Genomic DNA, 19,615 nt, shown 5'->3' with positions numbered 1-19,615 from the left:
ATAAACCCCAAGGAGAGGGCTACGTGGGAAAGCCTTCCCGTCCTCACAGGGACAGGACAGAAAGCGCACGGGACACAGCTTCAGGAGAGCTGAGAAATCTCTGGATCTTGCCTGAAAAGGAAAGCAGCTAACGAGATGGTTTTGGAGAGAAGGTGGAAAACAGTGCAATGGGACGCAGAAAGGGCCTCGGGTTTGTAGCCTAGAAACCCCTCTCCAGGGACCTCTGCTGGTCTCCTCTGCACCCCAGATGCGCAGCCTCCCGGGAGCGTCCACCCACCTGGTCACAGCCCGCGTCCACCAATTCCTGCAGCATTTGTCGGTTTACTTCTGCGGCGGCCGAAGGGCCCGATTCATTAGCAAAGGGCAGCAAGGAGTATCTGATTTCTCTCAGGGCTTTCTGGTAAGGCCCGAACTTCGGGGCTGTCCTCGTCTGCTGCTGCTGCCTAGCCGCGTCCTTGCCCCCCAGGGCCTTGGCATCCAGGGCGGCGTCACTGCCCGGCCCCGCGGGCGGCCCCGGCGCGGGGGTCTTGGGCGGCTGCTTCAGCCCCTCGCGGATCTCCTGCAGCCGCTGCCGGCTGTTCCCAGAGTAGGTCGTGGCGGGAAAAGTCTTCGGCCGCATGGTTAGTCCAGTTTCCTTTGACCATAAATACAATCTTCTTAAAGTGTTTTATTAGTTAAAACGAAAACAAAACTGTCAACAGTATCAGTTAGTTGTAAACACACTTTCACAACAATGTTGTTTTGAAAATGTTCTTTCCTTCCATTTCTGTAGTTTCTGCAGAGAACCGAACATTTTCCAGAGACTTCACTTTGAAGACCATCTCTACCTGAAAAGGAAAATGAGAGGTGTTCATTTGTGGTTCCCACATGATGTTAATGACACTTTTCAGAAATGGACCATGATCCTGAAAATATTCCACTTGGAAAGATAAAGAAAGAACATACCACCTCTCAGAAAAGATAAAGATACGGTTCACCTCTGGTTCGAGCACGTGACAGGCAGGGCCACCCCAGGCGTCTCCTGTAACATGTAACCTGCAATGACATACCGCTGCAGAAGCCAATACTTTCTTATAAATACTCAATTTGGGGCAAGAACAACAGTACTAACGACCGACAGCTCATTTAAAGTTCTCCTTTATAATATGGTTTCACTTGGAAATCCACAGCTCGAGGGCTCAGCGGCTGGTCCACACCACGCCCTGCATCCCCACAGCATGACTAACAAGCCTCCCCACTCACCTCAGCCGGCGGTCCTTCCACGCCTTGGGAACTCTCTCTTATAAAGCCCTCCCAAACCTCCTGAGAGAAACCACAGCCTGCCACGCTGAAGGTTCGCACAATGTGCTATGAGACTTTGAGGGTCACGACTCCTCTGGGTTTTTTTATAAAGTGGTCAACTTCTTACCGGCATTTTGACCAGATAAGAATGTCTCGGGGCTTCCCTGGTGGCGCAGTGGTTAAGAATCCACCTGCCAATGCAGGGGACACGGGTTTGAGCCCTGGTCCGGGAAGATCCGACATGCCACGGAGCAGCTAAGCCCATGAGCCACAACTACTGAGCCTGCCCTCTAGAGCCTGTGTGCCACAACTACTGAGCCCACGAGCCACAACTACTGAGCCCACACGCCTAGAGCCCTTGCTCCGCAACAAGAGAAGCCACTGCAATGAGAAGCCCGCACACCTCAACGAAGAGCAGGCCCACTCGCCGCAGCTAGAGAAAGCCCGCGCACAGCAACGAGGACCCAACGCAGCCAAAAATAAATCAATAAATAATAAAAATAAAATGAGAATGTCTCGCTTGTGGAAACTGACACTTGCATGGAGGGGTCTGGTAACAGCATGTGGGTGGTCACACGGTGACGACAGTAACAAGGGCTGTGCAGATGCAAGTCGTCTGTGTGCGGCACCCACCTCAGCATGGAAGCAGACTCTCTGTGCAGAGCTCGCTGTCACAAGGGCACTTCCCCACGATGATTCCACCTGCTCCCGGCTAACGCACTGAGTGCTGTCATGCCGGCAGCCAGAAGGCGAGCCCCGCCCTGACGCTGCCCTTAGCTGCCAGCTGCCGGGCAGCACCTGGCTCAGGGGCTCAGGGCTGCGTAGCCTGGGACAGGTGAGGTCACCTCCCTCCCCTCCGTCCAACAGGTGGCAGCAGCGGGTGAGCACAGAGTGAGGCTCAGCGTCCCGTGGTCACTGCTGTGTCCGTCCTGAGCTGTCCTGCCCTGGAGGCAGCCCACGTGGCCGTGACCACAGAACCCAGGGAGCAGATAGTGAAGTAAAATCACTTTGAGTTTTAATGAACAAAGGAAAACTGATCCCTTCTTGGAGCACCCTTTAGAAGGAGGGGCACAGGGGTCTGGACTTCTTTCAGTGAGGAGCTTAGAAACTAACTGTAAAATGGAACCGTGCTTCACGGCCTTTTTCACCCCTTTTCCCCCACTGTGGTGGGGAGATAGCTAATGTTTATCCAGTATTTACTAAGTGCCAGGCTCTGTTCTAAGCATTTCATGTGAATTAACTTACATAGATCCATTACATTACCATATACAACAGTAAACCTGAAAAAATGACCTAAAATTACTATTCCTTTCTTAGAGATGGGAAGATGGAAGGTCTCAGAAGGTTTTACCTGTCCCTTTTCTCACTGTAACTACAAGAAGATTCTATTTAGAAAGTAAGAAAAGCAGGCTACATAAAATTTTCAACATGAAATTCAATTTTTTTTTTTTTTCCGGTACGCGGGCCTCTCCCGTTGCGGGGCACAGGCTCCAGACGGGCTGGCTCAGCGGCCATGGCTCACGGGCCCAGCCGCTCCGCGGCAAGTGGGATCTTCCCGGACCGGGGAACGAACCCGTGTCCCCTGCATCGGCAGGTGGACTCTCAACCACTGCGCCACCAGGGAAGCCCTGAAATTCATATTTTTAAACACAACATCTAATACGTTAAAGTCGCTGAAACGCCCTTGAGTACGCGATAGTGACCTACTGGCTGAGACACAGCTGAGGCTCCCGTGCAGTGGACCCGAGCCCAGAGCCCTGCTGCACTGGTGTAATATGGGGCACACTGCACCCACACTCATTCTCAGTGACCTCGTGGTCTAAGCATCTGTTCTGAAACACCTAACTGTCTAAAACCGCAAGTTCACATTCCAACAAAAATGAACAGATTCTCAAGGAGCTGCTGAGCACGTCTGGAGTCTGAGAACAGACAGGAGTTGTACCTTTTCCTACGACCTTCACACAAACTACTGTTTCCAATCTTTAGCTCTCTTCCCTTCCTTTGAAAATGGAAATACAGAAGTCATAAATCATACTGTCCTCGCAATAAATAACCGATGTGAAGGAGGGGCCTGACAACACGCAGGGAGGGTCCTTCCGGTACCCCTCCCCAACCCATCCCCCCTGCAAACGGTCACACTGCAGAGAGGAGCGGGTGAGGGAGGCAGATAAACTGCTCCAAAGAAAGAGATGCCCAAGAGGAGAAAAAGAATCATCTGGCAAATGGGAGAATACAGGAGAAAGTCAGAAAAATCTCCGCAGTAGAGAGAACTAAACCTCTGTGCAGGGAAGACTGGAATTCCAGCCCAGGGAACAGCATAAGCAAAGGAGCAGAGGAATGCGCCGTCCACAGGCTCCTCCACCAGCTTGAGGGCCGCGGAGAGGCCTTTCCTGGAGTCTGGAGGGGTGATGCTTGGGAGGCGCCCAGGGGCTTGATGGGGAGGACCTTCCAGGTCACGGCCACGTCTGGACTCCACAGGGAGCTACCGTCTGCGGCCGAGCTAAGAAGTGACACAGCCAAGCGCCCTTTAGAGGGTTGAGTCAGGAAGCCAACTGGACAGAGGGCTGGGAGGGACAAAGCTGGGACACTCCAGGTGGACGACAGGGGCCTAGATGAGAAGCAGCGACACCCCTGGGGGACAGGGACAGTTAGGCGGGTGAGCGGCAGTCCTCAGAGCGGCAGCAGGCTGTGATGGGCCTCAGGCCGCTGCCAGGCGACACAGGCAGGATAGGGAAAGCTGCTCTCCACTCGGCCCCTGGAGATGGTCCATGGAGAAGGAAAAAGGGCTGTAAGAAGGTCAAAGCCAGGACGCAGGGCCGGCCTCCCTGCCTGGCCACGGCAGCAGAGGAGGGTGTGGGGCCGCCAGGAGGGTTCTGAGTAAATTCCCTGGGAGTTACTCTAAAAGGGAGAAGCACTGAAAGCTGTGACCCACGGCAGAGGGTCTCCCACCCACCCAGCCCTGGAGACCCTGCAGGCCACCCACAGCCCCGCAGAGCACTGTCAAGTGTGCCCACTTTCCTCCTCAATCACCTGAACTGTAAGCGCCACGAGGGCAGGGGCTCCCCTGCCCGCTGCCCGGAAGCGTCTGAGTCTGTCCCCACGATCCTGGACTGCGGGTAAAACCTGCCCCACGGCGCCCTCGGGAGAACACGCAGCACGGGCTGTGGACGGGGACGGCCCTCGGAAAACACAGTGCCCTTTCTCTGAGGTTTCAGACACAGTGTTCCTGCCATTTACACAAAACTCCTATAAAAGGCTGCACGACTACGGTATGTTACTCAGCCAGAAAAGAAACGAAGCTCTGCCACCTGCTACAATGTGGATGAACCCTGAGGACGCTGCGCTGCGCGACCTGAGCCAGACACCGAAGGACGAACAGCGTGGGATCCGCTCCTACGGGGCAGATCCAGAGAGACACGAAGACTGGAGTCACGGGGGCTCGGGGAGGGGGAGTTACTGTTTAATGGGTACAGAGTTTCTGTCCGGGACGATGAAGAAGTCTGTAATACAGACTGTGGTGCTGACTGCAGTGACAATGTTCATGTATTCTATGCCGCTGAACTGTACCCTAAGGAATGGTTACAATGACGAGCATTATGCAAAGTCATCTAACTGTTCACATCCAGCTAGCTAGTGTTTGGTCGTGTTCCCTCACTAAACACAGCTCCACAAGGAAAGGCCGGACCTCAGGACTGCGTGCTGGCAGTGGACAAACTCTCCTCGCAGGAGGTCTGAACCTCCTGCCCCTCCGCACTCCACCAGGACACTGATACACACAACGGGGAGGGGCTTCCCAGAGCCATGCGCCTGCAAATACTGGGGGTTTAAGTGCCCGTGTGTCCCACAAACATTCCAATTCTAAAGCCAAGCAGCACGGGAGAGACCAGACATTTCTGTGTCGACATCTGTATTTCTACCCGAGCTAAGAAATACCAGGTGGAGGTGCCCACAAACAGAATCTGGACCGGACGTCCTGGTTCCTTTTCCCTCAACATTTCATGGTGAAAAGTTTCAAACATACAGGAAAACTGGAAGAGTTATTCAGTGATACCTCCTAAAGCCGTGCCTGGGAAAGCTCCTTCATGCGGGGGCGGTGGGGGGAAGACACCCCCCCCTGCTCATCGCCTTCCCACCATGGTCTCCTGGGCATACCTGGCTTCCTAGGTGAGCATGTAGGACACCTACAGGCAAACTGGTCCTGCCTGAATAATTTGGTAAGGATGAAACTTTCCTTCAGTTACACAAAGAATGAAAGTATTTCCTCAGCTTGAGACCTTGTATTTTAGACTTTAGTTTGACGACAGTTGATTTCATGGTGAAATTATGAACTTCTGAAAGCATTTTTCACGAGAATACTCATCAGTCAAATTAAGACTGCAGCTGGGAATGAGCTACTCTGACACACTACTGTATCATTTTACTAAGCTCTCTCATCAAGAATTTTACAAATACGACCCTAAAGCCTCATGGATGGGTCTTTAAAAAATCGGGGTAGTGGAATTCCCTGGTGCTCCAGTGGTTAGAACTCTGTGCTTTCACTACTGGGGCTCGGGTTCGATCCCTGGTTGGGGAACTAAGATCCTATAGGCCACGGTGCAGCCAAAAAAAAAAAAAGAAAAAAGAAAACAAACGGGGGTAGCAAGCAAAGTAATCTAAGTTTAGAAATTTCTTAGGTATCATCAACTGATTTAAATATACTTCAAAAGAAACTACAGGGCTTCCCTGGTGGAACAGTGGTTAAGAATCCACTTGCCAATGCAGGGGACACGGGTTCGAGCCCCGGTCCAGGAAGATACCACATGCCGCGGAGCAACTAAGCCCATGTGCCACAACTACTGAGCCTGCGCTCTAGAGCCCACGAGCCACGATTACTGAAGCCCGCACGCCTAGAGCCCGTGCTCTGCAACAAGAGAAGCCACCGCAGTGAGAAGCCCGCGCACCGCAACGAAGAGTAGCCCCCGCTCACCGCAACTAGAGGAAGCCCGCGCACAGCAACCAAGACCCAATGCAGCCAATAAATAAATAAATAAAATAGTAAAAGAAACTACAAGACACTGGAATTTTAAAACTGCAATACTCTCGATGTGCAAAGAAAGCCCCTGTATTATCTCCTAACAATGAAGTGTTATTCTCTCATGCTTCTTAAAAAAACAAAAAAACCCCAAAAAACTGCAATACAGCTCACAAGACAGAAACAAGTCATTTTCAAATCTGGAGCTGTGACAACTACTAAATCCTATTCCTAGTATAGGTGGCTCCTGTAAAAACTTAATATGAGAGCAATACTTTAATCACCCCTTAATTTGGCCCCACCAAACCCAGTTCTGGTTCTTAAACCAATCCTGGAAAACGCTATCAGACGTTCAAGACTTTTTATTCTAATTTCTCCCAGTACTTCACAACCCACACTGGCTGCCAAACAGACATGCAGCCCCGACCGACGGAGGAACCGACCAAACCCACGGGCCGCAGGGCCCGCACTACGGACACATGCTGGCACTTTTAAAACAGTATTTCTCGGACCTAAAATTCCAGTTATTACTTAAATCATATCCTTACTCTAACTAACTGGCAAAGCTGAGATAAACCAGGCAGCCGGGCCAGGCCTGCAACCGGACGCCGAATGTCAGAACCGTGCACCGCCGTGCGGCAGGACCTCCCTGGGCTGCCCCAGCCAGGAAGCCCTCACAGGGGATACCCCGCGCCAGGAGGGTCCCTGAGGACGTCTCTCCAACCAAGAGCACAGTCACAAGGCTTCAGCGGGTACGGAGGTCTCCCACTCGGGCCAAAGGCTGCACCGGACATTATATGGGTTCACTCAGGTAGAACTGGGCCTCACCCCCAAATAAGTTTATGATCCAGGGAAAACAAACTACCACATGCCCTGTTTGCTTTGTACATGATATCTGTATGATACATATATATATATGTGTGTGTGCGTGTGTGTATATAGATATACACATACATACACTTAGAGACACACATTATGAATAACAGCATTAGAAAATGGAGCCATAGAGGGTTTTTTTTTTTTTTTTTTGCGGTACGCGGGCCTCTCACTGTTGTGGCCTCTCCCGTTGCGGAGCACAGGCTCCGGACGCGCAGGCTCAGCGGCCATGGCTCACGGGCCCAGCCGCTCCGCGGCATGTGGGAATCTTCCCGGACTGGGACACGAACCCGCGTCCCCTGCATCGGCAGGCGGACTCTCAGCCACTGCGCCACCAGGGAAGCCCGGAGCTATAGAAGTTTGTACTCAAGATGACCACGTGGAATGACCAGGCTGTAGATAAATCTGTCACCTGTTCTCTGTAGCAATCGTAACAGCAAGCAACCCAACAGGATGGGTCTCCTGATATTCCATTCCACACCCCGGCAGGGGCTTTCACTCTTTGAGAAGCCTCACCTCCTCTGAAACCCTCTCCCCTTCAAGTTTCGGAAACTCCGCGGCCAGGGGTTGGACCACCCATGCCACTGGAGAGTCACTGCTATGGACAGAGGTGATACATGACCATCCAAGGAATCCCAGTGCACAGGCCTATTTGGAGAAAACCTCCCAGAGAAAGGATCACTTCACCAAAGTTGGAAAGGCGCAAGGGCTATGATTTGATGGAGGAAGTGTGAAGCTATTCTTGGAGTCCGGAACTTCCTGCGAAAAGGCTCAAACATAGAAAAGATGAACAGGCAGATAACGTCGGGGAGCGAGGCAGGTGCATCTGGGTACATTTAATGAAAACACAGGAGTGACACTCGTGAGACAGGATGGAGTTAATTAATTCGTAAGGAACGAGCTGGTCCCTAGCACTCCTGCTGAAGACCAGGGCCTGGAGAAGGGCGGTCAGTACTCCAAAGAGAAGCCCACTCCATTCAAAAGCCAGCTTACATCCTCGAAAAGATTCTCACCGTGCTAACAAATCTAGAGACTACAGGATCTGCTCTATGCCGCAGTATCGGAACAGTTAACGGTAAACACAAACCACTGCGACACAATATGAGTTTCCCTTGTCCTCCAGAAAATTCCTGTGAATGTCAAATATTGGCATATGAACAAAAAGTATTTAATTAACTTAAACAACCACTTGTCACTATTAGGTTGACGTGGTCGAGTGGCAAGCGAAATAAAGCTTTCGTAGAGTGAACGGCAAACATTAAACAACGTCCAGTTTCCACCCTAATTTTAGCACCTTATCCTTATTTCCAGCATTACCTTGTTCTAATCATACTTTCAAAATGAAACTGTAAATCAAACAGCATTAGACTCAAAAGTACTAACTCTAACACTTAGTGACCTGAGTGGCCAAACAGGGCTACCTCCAGGCTCTGGGAGCTGTCACAGGTGCTCTCTGAAATAAAGCCCACTCCCCGCCCCACACAGAGCGTCAGCCACCAGCACACAATGGGGATGGTGACCCCTGGACTCGGGACGCCCAGTTCTGTCCATAGGAATTACTGAGCAATAGGCTTTTTTTTTTAAAAAAGGAAGGAGATTCAGGGAATTTTTCATGCTGGAAGTCAGAAATGTTCTAGAAATGTTCAAGCCCAAGCTCTTCGTTCTGTTGATCAGAATATTTTGCTCCTTTTTAGAGCAGATTTACAGTCAAAACAAAGTAAATGCAGTGAATTTATCCTCTGTACTTCTTCAAACCTTTTATTTTTTAAAAGTCAGTAAGGAACATTATTTAGAAGTTTCACATTATTATAACCATGAAATAAAACATAAAAGCAGCTTTTCGAAACCTGTGTTAGTCTGGTTTTTCCAATACAAATCAGAACACCCCCGCAAAGTTCCCCCAAATGTTTCCTGGGTGTTTACGGGCGAATCTATCAGCTTCAACACCCCTCCTCACGCCCAACCCACACAAGCAGTGGGATTTAGGAGCCCGGGGCTGGCTACTTACAAAACATCATTTAAAATAACAAGGCATCTTATTGTAAAAACATTCCCCTCCCACCAAAGGAAAGTCCCTCCCCCAACCCTGCGATTCGCTAAAGAAAGAAAGAAATATGTACAGCTCCCAATTACACCTAAGTCAAAACGATTTCAAATTAGATGAAGAAGCTAGAAGAATCTTTTCCGGTTCAAAAATTCCGAGATTCTCATAATTCACCTTAATAATGTTTCATGACAGCTTCTGCCCAGATATCATTTTAAATTGCTTGACATTTTGAGATTCATTAAATGTTCAGCAATTTTAATTTCAAAGGAATGCTGGCATATTCTTTAAACAGCGCTCTATATACCTGGATAATGAGACCAAATTTTATGACAGGCTGAATAACACAGTGTCTTGTTAATTATAATTTAAAACAAACTTTCTTAAACAGTCTATGCATTCTTATTTTGAAGATTTTTCTGTTACTCTCTTAATACATTTGCTAAAGAAAAAACTTTTAAAAGATACAAAGTAGCTTAGTCTCTTGACTGAGCGCTCAGAAATGACGATCCATCAAGCAGGGATTGGAGTTGAGATTCAACTAAAACTATGAATCAAGCGCTCCTGAGCACAATTTCCCCAATAATGGGCCAGGAGTTACCTTCTCCATTACCAAGGGAAGGCCTGTCAACCCCTAGGTTAAAATTCAAACTGAACACCTGTGCGAACATCACACATTTTGTGACTTTCCATTCATGTTTCTTAGTAAAATGGGGGCAAACCTTCCTCTACAATTGCACGTATTTGCTGAACACTTTGGGAAGAGAGCTGTTTGGCCACTGCATTTCTACCTGCCAAGCGCTGGGTCTCACACAGTCCCGGGCTAGTGAGTTCTGAAGTCTGGACTCCTGTCCAGGGAGACCCCCTCCCCTGCCCCCCACGTACGTGTAATCGGTCCACACGACGAACCCCGCACACAGCGCGCACGGTCCGGGTCCCACCGAGGCCTGCGGGCGGGGCACGTGTGTCTCCCCGGCCCCACCTGCCTCCGCCGGGTCGCCAGGCGCCGCGAACCGGGTCGGAACCCGCGTCCGGAGCCCGGCGGGCGCCGAGCGCAGGGGGGCGCCGAGCGCAGGGGGGCGCCGCGGGAGGCCGGACTCCAGACGGGGGTCGGGGTGGGGGTGGGGTAAGGTGGGGGAGGGGAAGACCCGGGGGCGCGGCCCGGGGGGAGGGGCGGCCCGCGAGGGGGAGGGGCGGCGCGGCCTCCGTCCGGGGACGACAAGCCCGCGAGGGGCCTAGGGCCGAGGTGGCCCGACGGCGCGGACCCCCCTCCGCCCGAGCGCGCGGCCCCGCCCGCCGCTGAGTCCCGAGTCCCGATCCGCACCCTGCCGCCCCGCTCACCTCGCGCCGTCTACGCCGTCCGCGGCCGCCTGGCCCGCGGCTCCGGGGCCTCGCGGGGGACGCCGAGCCCGGGGGCGGCCGGCGGGCGGGGACGCGGGGCGCCGGGCGGACGGGCGGGCGGGCGGCCCCATCTTCCGGCGCTCGCGCCGCGGCCCAGCGCGCAGCCCGAGCGGGACATTCGCTACATTGTTGGCATTCCTGGGGCGTCACGTGACCGCCGCGTCAGCGCCGCCCCCGCCCGCGCCCGCCGGCCGCCCAGGGGGCGCGGGGCCCGGCGGTCGTCCGTCCGCCCGTCCGTGCGGGGTCCGCGGCCTCAGCCGCCGTCCCCCACCCCCGCGGCGCTGCCGTCCCGCGTCCTCCCGCGCGGACGGGCTCCGGACTGTCTGCCAGGGGACAGCCCGGGGTCCCCGCGCGCCGATGGCCCGGCCACCGCTGAGCGCCGGGATCCGGCTCACCTGCGCCCCGCCCCCCGCGAGGCTCACCTGGACGCGCGGCCCGGCGCGGCGCCGCCTCCGCCCTCACCTGCGCCCCGGGCGCTCGCACCCGGACAGGCCTCCCTCCCCCCCGCCCCCACCCCGGGGCTGGCCCCCTCCTCCCTTTGTATGCAGGTAAAGGTCCTGCCCTTGCTGTGTCTTCAACGACAGAAACATAGTTAACTGAAAGAAATATATCGTAAATAAAAGGAATTTAATGGACTTTACAATTTATGTGCGAGACACCTAATCAAATTTTGGGATTACAATGACCATTATAGAATTGTTTGCAATCGTGAAAAATCAGGAAGAACCTAAAAGTCCAGCAGTAGGGAACTGTGGGAAAATAAAATATGTAAAATAGCTAAGTGAATGAACTAGCTGTACTTTTCAAAGGATATGTAGATAGACTTCAAAAATCATTGTAGAGTGGAGAAAAGGGAGTGGCAAAATTATATTTACACTATGATACCATGTTGAGAAATAAAATCCCACAGAACCTATGCTAATCACGTTCTTTATACGAGTAGAGTCACGGACTGAAAATGTACACACCAGACTCATTACAGCTGTGGCCGGTGTAGAAAGGAGTGCAGAAATTAGACTCGAGAGAAAAGTAAGGACAACGACTTTCTCTCCAGTGCTTGCTTTCTTTATTTGAAACAAATTGTCCAAATCTTAAAATTTGTTGGTTCTGAGTGATTAGATCCAATAATGTGTAGTGTGTTATTCTTTGTGCCTTTTAAAAAATATCTTAAACATTTTTACATATATATGTATACATATATGAAACAAATTGGAAACGGGTAATTTTCCAAATAGAGGCTTACTTGAGGAAACTGATACACCATATAGGAGAACATTGTGTTTATTGACATGCAGTCAATCATTCCTTTGGGTTTTTTGTTTTTTAAATTTTTTTGAGGACCTACCATGAACCATGGATTAAACCAAACACCATTGGTACTACAGTGAGCAAAACTACACGATTTACCCATTGGTGGAGCTTACACTCTTGTTGATGCGTTCAAGAAACACAGCGATAGGACTTCCCCGGTGGCACACTGGTTAAGAATCTGCCTGCCAGTGCAGGGGACATGGGTTCGAGCCCTGGTCCGGGAAGATCCCACGTGCTGTGGAGCAACTAAGCCCCGTGCGCCACAACTACTGAGCCTGCACTCTAGAGCCCGTGAGCCACAACTACTGAGCCCACGAGCCACAACTACTGAAGCCTGTGCGCCTAGAGCCCGTGCTCTGCAACGAGAAGCCACCGCAATAAGCCCGCGCACCGCAACGAAGACCCAATGCAGCCACAACTTAAATAAATAAATAAAATTAAAAAAAAAAAAGAAATATAGTGACAAAATAGGGTACAGGATCTAACTTGGTGAAACAATATAAGTACATGTATTTATATTTAAGCTATACACATAAAATATAAATGATATATATTATATAAAATATAACGTATATTAAACAAACAAAAATATGTATATATGTCCAGTAAAGTATGCAGCCAAATATTAAAAGTGGTATTCTCTGGATATAGTGATTCTGGGTGATTTCTGTCTTATAATTCCTGATACTTCTAAAGAGGATAGTTAAAAACTGTTTAAATAATCAGCTACATAAGTTCATCCACATAATGCATCCAGTTGCCAAGAGGAGAAAAGAGAGACAGCACAAGTCCCACTGAGCACAAAGCCTGGGGCAGTGGCAACCTCTCCATGTATAAATTAATTGATTAACATACGTCTACTATGTGTGTATACCAGGTGTTGCCCTAAACTTGTGTATTATCTCATTTAATCCTCTAGTCAACCATGTTATTAACCCCATTTTATAGAAGACCCTAAAATACACTGAGCCCAACTAACTCGCCAGAGACCAAAGAGCTGGGATTCCAACCTTGGTAGATCTGACGCCAGAGCTTGGAAGCACTGAATTATAAGGCTGTCTTCAGGTAATCTCAAACAGTCATGATCACAATGTACTTAATAATAAGGAAACTGAAACCAAATCAGCTCCCTTTTACTTTGAGGGGAGAGGAATGGTCTTTGTGGAGTGAGGAAGGGGGGCCCAGGGCCTCCCGCAGCAGACAGGGCAGAGGCTGAGGGCTGGCAGGAACCAGCATCACCTCACCTGCAGATGCGGGGCCAGGATGTTTTACGGGTTCTCCCTGAGGCTGCTGTGCAATGCGCCCTGAGACTACCTACCTGCTTCCCCTCCCCCACCCCTCCCCCACCTGTGAATGCAAGAAACCTGATTATGACTCAGCCTCTTTATACCTTAGTGCCTGGAAAGCAGGCTCTGGTCTCTAGACACAATTTTTGTCTTTTTGGAAAGAAAAGGCCTCCTTGTTAATAATCCGTGGAGGACACACAGCAAATCCGCTAACTACAAAGAATGTTCTCTATGGGGAGTAGTGAAAAAGTAGAGTAGGGTTAGATTGTGAAAGGCCTGGAAAACTAGAAAGAAGGTGTGCTACACTGATTTAATTTTTTTTTATACCCATGTGGTCTGTCTCCTTAATTAGATTATAAATTCCTCAAGAACAAGGACCATTTTCTCCCCCCAAAACTACATATAGAGAACTTAACTGCTGATCTGAATGTATTGAATGAACTTTTAAAGGCTGTTTTAATGTCTGAAATATCAAAATTTTTTTGTTTGTTTTTTTGTTTTATGCGGTACGCGGGCCTCTCACTGCTGCGGCCTCTCCCGTGGTGGAGCACAGGCTCCGGACGCGCAGGCTCAGCGGCCATCCTCACGGGCCTAGCTGCTCCGCGGCATGTGGGATCCTCCCGGACCGGGGCACGAACCCGCGTCCCGTGCATCGGCAGGCGGACTCCCAACCACTGCGCCACCAGGGAAGCCCTGAAATATCAAAATTTTAAAGATCACATTTTTCTCAGGACCAAGCACTCTGGGTCAGCCAGGGAGATCTCCTGGTACACTGTTCTTTGGAGGTTTTGGTTCTGCAAACTCGTAGGAACGTCTAGAAAGACTTGGCAGTACCAAGTTTATTAGTTGGGGGATATGCTTTGATGACGAACTCTTTTTTCTTTCTTTTTTTTACTGTCTTTTTATTGTAATAAAATATACATAATATAAAATTTACCATTTTATCACATTTTAACTGTACAGCTTAGGGGCATTAAGTACCTTCCCATTGTGTGCAGCCATCGCCACCATCCATCTCCAAAGCTTTTTCATCTTCCCAAACTGACATTCTGTCCACATTAAACACCTAACACCCTACTTCCCTCCCCACCTTGTTTGTTCTTTTGCGGGATTTTTTTGTTGTTTTCCTCTGTTAGGTAATTTTCTGCCACACAGCTTACGGGGTCTCAGTTCTTCAACCAAGGATCGAACCTGTGCCCCCTGTAGTGTAAGCATGGAGTCCTAACCACTAGACTGCCAGGGAATTCCCACTGATTTTCTGCTTTTAGTCTGCTGTTGGCTATGAAAGATGACTTCGCTTCTCAAAACTGTACGTAAACTAAGAGCTACCAGAACCTTATTCCTAAAAGCCTTTCCTATGCAGAGGAGAGCTAGGGCCTTGTGATGCTATTTCAAGTATTAAAACATCTCTTGTCCTCAGTTTCTGGACATTTCCCAAAGGGTTTATATTACTGGAAGTCACACTTATGGAAAAGTGGATTATTATTGTTTTTAAGAGAGTAGTCAATTAATAGATAGTAGATGAATAACCGGAAATATTTCATACCTTATATTTTTTTCAAAAGCCTGTACGTAATAGTTCTACCACTAGGTTTCTTTTTAAAATTATTTTATTTTTTCAATTGTGCTAAACAATACTGATGTAAAATTTACCATCTTAACCATTTTTCCTTTTTTTCTTTTTCTTTTTTGGCCACGCCACGTGGCCTCCAACATCTTAGTTCCCCCGCCAGGGATGGAACCCATGTCCTCTGCAGTGGAATTGCGGAGTCCTAACCACTTGACTGCCAGGGAATTCCCTAAATTTCAATTCTTACATGTGTTTTCCAATCTTAAAATCATGAGAGAGTAAACGTTCTCTGATTTTAATTTATTTCTAATTGCTTTGAGCCATTTTGGAAAACAGAGCTTCCTGGAAAATTTGGTAAAAACCTCTAGGGCATATTTAGGGAAAGGCCCAGGGTCACAGCAGGCCCTACAGGGTGGCCACCTTGCCAGTCTCTGCAGACCTACTTTTCCAGCCCTTTCCAACACAGAACCCAGCTTCATTCTCCGAATAGCCACTCTGCTTCTCAGATGAATAATGAAGTATGTGATTGCATAAGTCAGAATTGCTCAATAAGTTAAGACGTGTTCCCAGAAGACTTCAAAGAAACACTGTCAAGATAAAAATCACATTCTGCATTTAAAGAATTCTTATGTTGACACTTTACATTATTGAGACAATTGCTAAAACGCATTTTCTTTCCTTACCACATCCTCCTTACTTTACTTTTTATGCTGAGTGAGCTGTGACAGCGACCCCAGCTATTTACTTACTTCTCATTACATTTATAGTTGGCTGCAACTTCTGTTTCCTTTGCAGACATGAGCAGAATGTTCTTGTGTCTGTAATTGAAAGAAAAATCCTACTGTGAAGGTCTGTATGCTCCTAGATGTTCTAAAACTTTCCATTCAGGTTTTTAATCTAGTCTTTTGCAGTGAACATTGGTAAAACTTGCTCTAGGAAGAACAAAAAGTGTAAGCCTCCAACTCTTGTCTCAACAAAATCAATCTCTATAACAAAATTAACATTTTCGAAGGGAAACATCTGAGCCAATCTAAATTGACAGGAAATATTTAATTGTGTAATTGTAAAAAGAACATTTTCATGGTCTATTTTTAACTTTTAATTTATAATTAACTACTAAGTGTCATTATGGTTGTCATTGAACAGTTGCTTTTAAGACCACGTATCTTGCTTTATCAACCAAACCTGAAAAGAAAAACTGAGTGTGTTTTCTTCAGATGCTGGATAAATGGGTTTTGATCATGAAACCCATGATGAGATTATCATAAGGTGATTTCATGTGCAGAAGTGTAAGGAGGCCCACGACAGACAGGCTGCCCAACTTGAAAGAGCAAAGGGAAACCTACAAACGTTGGGAAGCAGGCATGCAGATTGCATCTGGTTGCTTGTAACCCCAGGAGAAGAAGAGTTTCTGGGCTTGGGGGTTGGAACTCGAAAAATGTCCCAGAGCTAATACCCTTCAGAAAGTCAGAGGTGACAGGAGGAACTAGAGTTCAAGGCAAAGATCTGGGAAGGGGGACAGGGCAGAAGCAAGTCACAGGAAGGCAGGCATTTAAGACATGCAGAGAGTGGGCTTCAGAGAGAGCAGAGGGAAGGTGGATGGCAGCTCCGTGACCATGTGCTGTCGAGTCAATCCTTGGGGAAAAGAGGAGCTGAAAAAATATTTGGGAGCTATCACAGGAGGTGAGAGAAAATTTAACTGAGCTCAAGTAGAGGTTGGAGGTGAAAGGACTACACTCTGGTGGAAGGCAGCACAGTGCCCAGGGTTCATAGGGCAAAAGGGTGGAGCATGGTTTATGTCTACACTGAAAGACGACCTCAAGGAAAAGCAAGGTCTTGAGTTTGCCTACCCTTTCTCTCTGGTATTTTGCATAAATGGGAATTTTTGGTGTGTTCATGGGTCACGAAAGTGATGATCTGCATCACAAAAATCCAATGTTTTCATTTTCCCACTTCCAGCTGCTTGCTAGACATTTTCCCGCTTGTGTCTCGACAACCTTTGAAAGTCAAAAGGACAAATATTTATTGAGAACTTACGATATGCCAGGCTTGTCACCCTCTCCAGCAGCATCTAATTTGTTCAACATTATTGGGCACCCAGATGTGCTAGGCCCTGGGGACAGAACAGTGACAACAGACATTATCGTGGAGCTTCCGAGTCTAGCGGAGAGGCAAATAATCACCAGGTAACACTACAAACTCACGGAAATTTTGGATTGTGATTAATACTGTAAAGGAAAGACACACAGCTCCTTGAGCTCTTATCATAGAGGGGATGTGACCTGGTTGGTCTAGGAAATGAGGAAGCACTTTAGCTGAGATGCAAAATCAGAGAAGACATTAACAAGACGAACAGGGAAAGCATTCTGAGAGGGGGTGGGGTGGGGGGGGGAAGCACTGCATGTGCAAAGGCCCTGTGGTGGAAGGAACCAAGACCCAGCGTCTCAAACACTGAAAAAGACCCTTGTGATTGGAGTGCAGAGATGCAGGGAGAGATTGGAGGTGAGGAAGGAGAGGTAGGCACCCAGGGCCTTTAAGGTCACTTTAAGGATTTCAGTCTTAATACTCAGAACAGTGGGAGTCATGAAAGCATCCCAAGTAGAGGAATGACAGGATCAGCTGTGTGGGAATGAGTGGGGGAGGGGGGTGGAGACAGGGGGCCAGAGTGTTACTAGTTGCAGAGGGAGGTGATGCAGCTTGAGCCAGGATGGTAACAATGGACGAGGGAAAAAGTAGCTGAAATGGAGAAATAACAGTGGTCAAACTTTGAGACCCCAGTGATGGGTTGACCGTCTGGACCACGCGAGAAGGGCGTGGCTCCTGGGTTCTCACTTATGTAACGGGGGTGCTGGTGCCGTCCTGTGGACCAACACCTTAAATTTGTTTTTGGAGGTATCTTCTGAGCTGCTGTGGAGTGGATGGAGATGTTACGGAGGGCATCGTGGACAACAGGTTTGTAGCAGGGGAGATGCAAACATGTGAGTTGCCCTACAGGTACCGTGGATAAGGTGTGGAGGAAGAGCCTCACAGACAGTGTAGATGGAATGGGAGGGGCCCTGACGCTGAGGAAATGCAACATTCATAGTGAAGCGGAGGGGGAGTCCGCACAGGAAACAGATCAGCCGCCGGGGGCTGGAGGAAAGCAGGGCTTCTCAGAAACAAAAGGAAGAGTGTTTCAAGGAGAGAGGGGTCAACCAAGATACAGGCTACTAAGAAGCAAGTAAAATGGTAGCTGGAAAGTGCCCCCTGGATTTAAAGACGTGGCAGCCACTGGAATCTCAGCAAAGAGCTCTTTTGGTAGAGGAGCTGCTAGATGGGAGATACTGTGATAAGCACAGGAGCAGAAGACAAAACACTCTGAGACATACGGTTGGAAAGGGGAGGAAAGTGATCAAGAAGCAGCTGGAGGAGAATGAGGGTTCACAGGGAGGATTTTTTTTTTTAATTTTATTTATTTATTTTTTTTCGATACATGGGCCTCTCACTGTTGTGGCCTCTCCCGTTGCAGAGCACAGGCTCCGGACGCGCAGGCTCAGCGGCCATGGCTCACAGGCAAAGCCGCTCCGCGGCATGTGGGATCTTCCCGGACCGGGGCACGAACCCGCGTCCCCTGAATCGGCAGGCGGACTCTCAACCACTGCGCCACCAGGGAAGCCCCTTATTTTTATTTTTAATGGGAGATTGCTACCGCTGCTGTAACAAACTACCACGAAGTAGTGACTTAAAGAAGCCTACGCTTACTCCCTGACGATGGGAAGGTAGGTCAGAAGAGGCCACGTGCAGCCTCCGGAAGCTTTGAAAAGCTCTCAACCTACAGCCAGCAAGAAAACAGGGCCCTGGGTCCTAAAACCACAAAGAACAACCCAAATGGACAGGAAACAGACTCTCACTAGAGTCTCCAGGCTGCAGGCCGCCCTGCCAAGGCCTTGGTTGTAGCCAGTGAGGCCCGTGTGGGCTCCTGGCCTCCGCAACTGGAAGATAATAAACTCGTGACGCTTTAGCCTCGTTGGTGGAATTGTTACGGCAGCAAGAGGAAACTGTCAGTACTACACCCTCTGCCATGGCCTGGTTCTACTGCAGCATCGCCAAGGAGCTGTCCTTGATGGTCTCCGTTGGAAGGGACCACTTTCCTTTCCTTTGAATTCCCAGCGGCACCTGCTGAGAAGTGTTTATTCCAGAACCGTGCTAGTTCTCCTGTTAGACTTCCAGCTCCCTGAGGTGAGGGCCCAGGGTCTGGGTGGGTACAGTGGCTGCCAAACTCTCTAGCCCCTTGCCTGGTACCCAGAAGTCACTCAGTAATTGTTTCTACCTAATAAGTCAGCACATGGACGTCCCCATGGACATGGCAGAAACAAAATAACCACAGTAAGCGGGCTTTTCGCACCTCGTTTCCCTCAGGTGAAATAGAATCTCTCTGAAATTAGAAGCCATTCCTTTGTCAGTGGCCCCAAAACCATTTGAATATTTTCTGTTAACAAGAAATATTATTCTTGACATGTAATTAGTTTTATTTATTTTTTAATTAATTAATTTATTTATTTTTGGCTGTGTTGGGTCTTCGTTGCTGCGTGCAGGCTTTCTCTAGTTGAGGCGAGCGGGGACTACTCTTCATTGTGGTGCGCGGGCTTCTCATTGCGGTGGCTTCTCTTGTTGCAGAGCATGGGCTCTAGGTGCGTAGGCTTCAGTAGTTGTGGCATCCGGGCTCAGTATTCGTGGCACATGGGCTTAGTTGCTCCGCGGCATATGAGATCTTCCCAGAACAGGGCTCGAACCCGTGTCCCCTGCATTGGCAGGCGGATTCTTAACCACTGCGCCACCAGGGAAGTCCCATGTAA

General features: G+C 49.2%; 1 protein-coding gene across 4 annotated transcripts in view; it reads right to left on the bottom strand.

Annotated features, from left to right (window-relative positions):
* The window catches only part of LATS2 (large tumor suppressor kinase 2), a 46,837-nt gene extending 31,239 nt beyond the window's left edge, over positions 1 to 15,598 (bottom strand). The window contains exons 1-2 of one of the 4 annotated variants that reach the window (XM_067713755.1): positions 15,530 to 15,598; positions 278 to 827 (exon numbers count right to left, since the gene is read on the bottom strand). In XM_067713755.1, coding sequence (XP_067569856.1) covers positions 278 to 619 — 342 coding nt within the window. In that variant the 5' untranslated portion in view covers positions 620 to 827; positions 15,530 to 15,598. Of the gene's footprint in view, positions 1 to 277; positions 828 to 5,433; positions 6,005 to 10,097; positions 10,199 to 10,553; positions 10,709 to 15,529 lie in introns of those variants that run through there. The other 3 variants (XM_067713756.1, XM_067713757.1, XM_067713758.1) reach the window with 3 other exon arrangements.
* Between the last annotated feature and the right edge of the window lie 4,017 nt (positions 15,599 to 19,615).

The sequence above is a fragment of the Pseudorca crassidens genome, chromosome 18 (genome assembly GCF_039906515.1).
Source record: "Pseudorca crassidens isolate mPseCra1 chromosome 18, mPseCra1.hap1, whole genome shotgun sequence".
Classification (NCBI taxonomy): domain Eukaryota; kingdom Metazoa; phylum Chordata; class Mammalia; order Artiodactyla; family Delphinidae; genus Pseudorca; species Pseudorca crassidens.
Note: the sequence above shows the minus strand (reverse complement) of the source record. Positions and strands in the feature narration are given on the sequence as shown.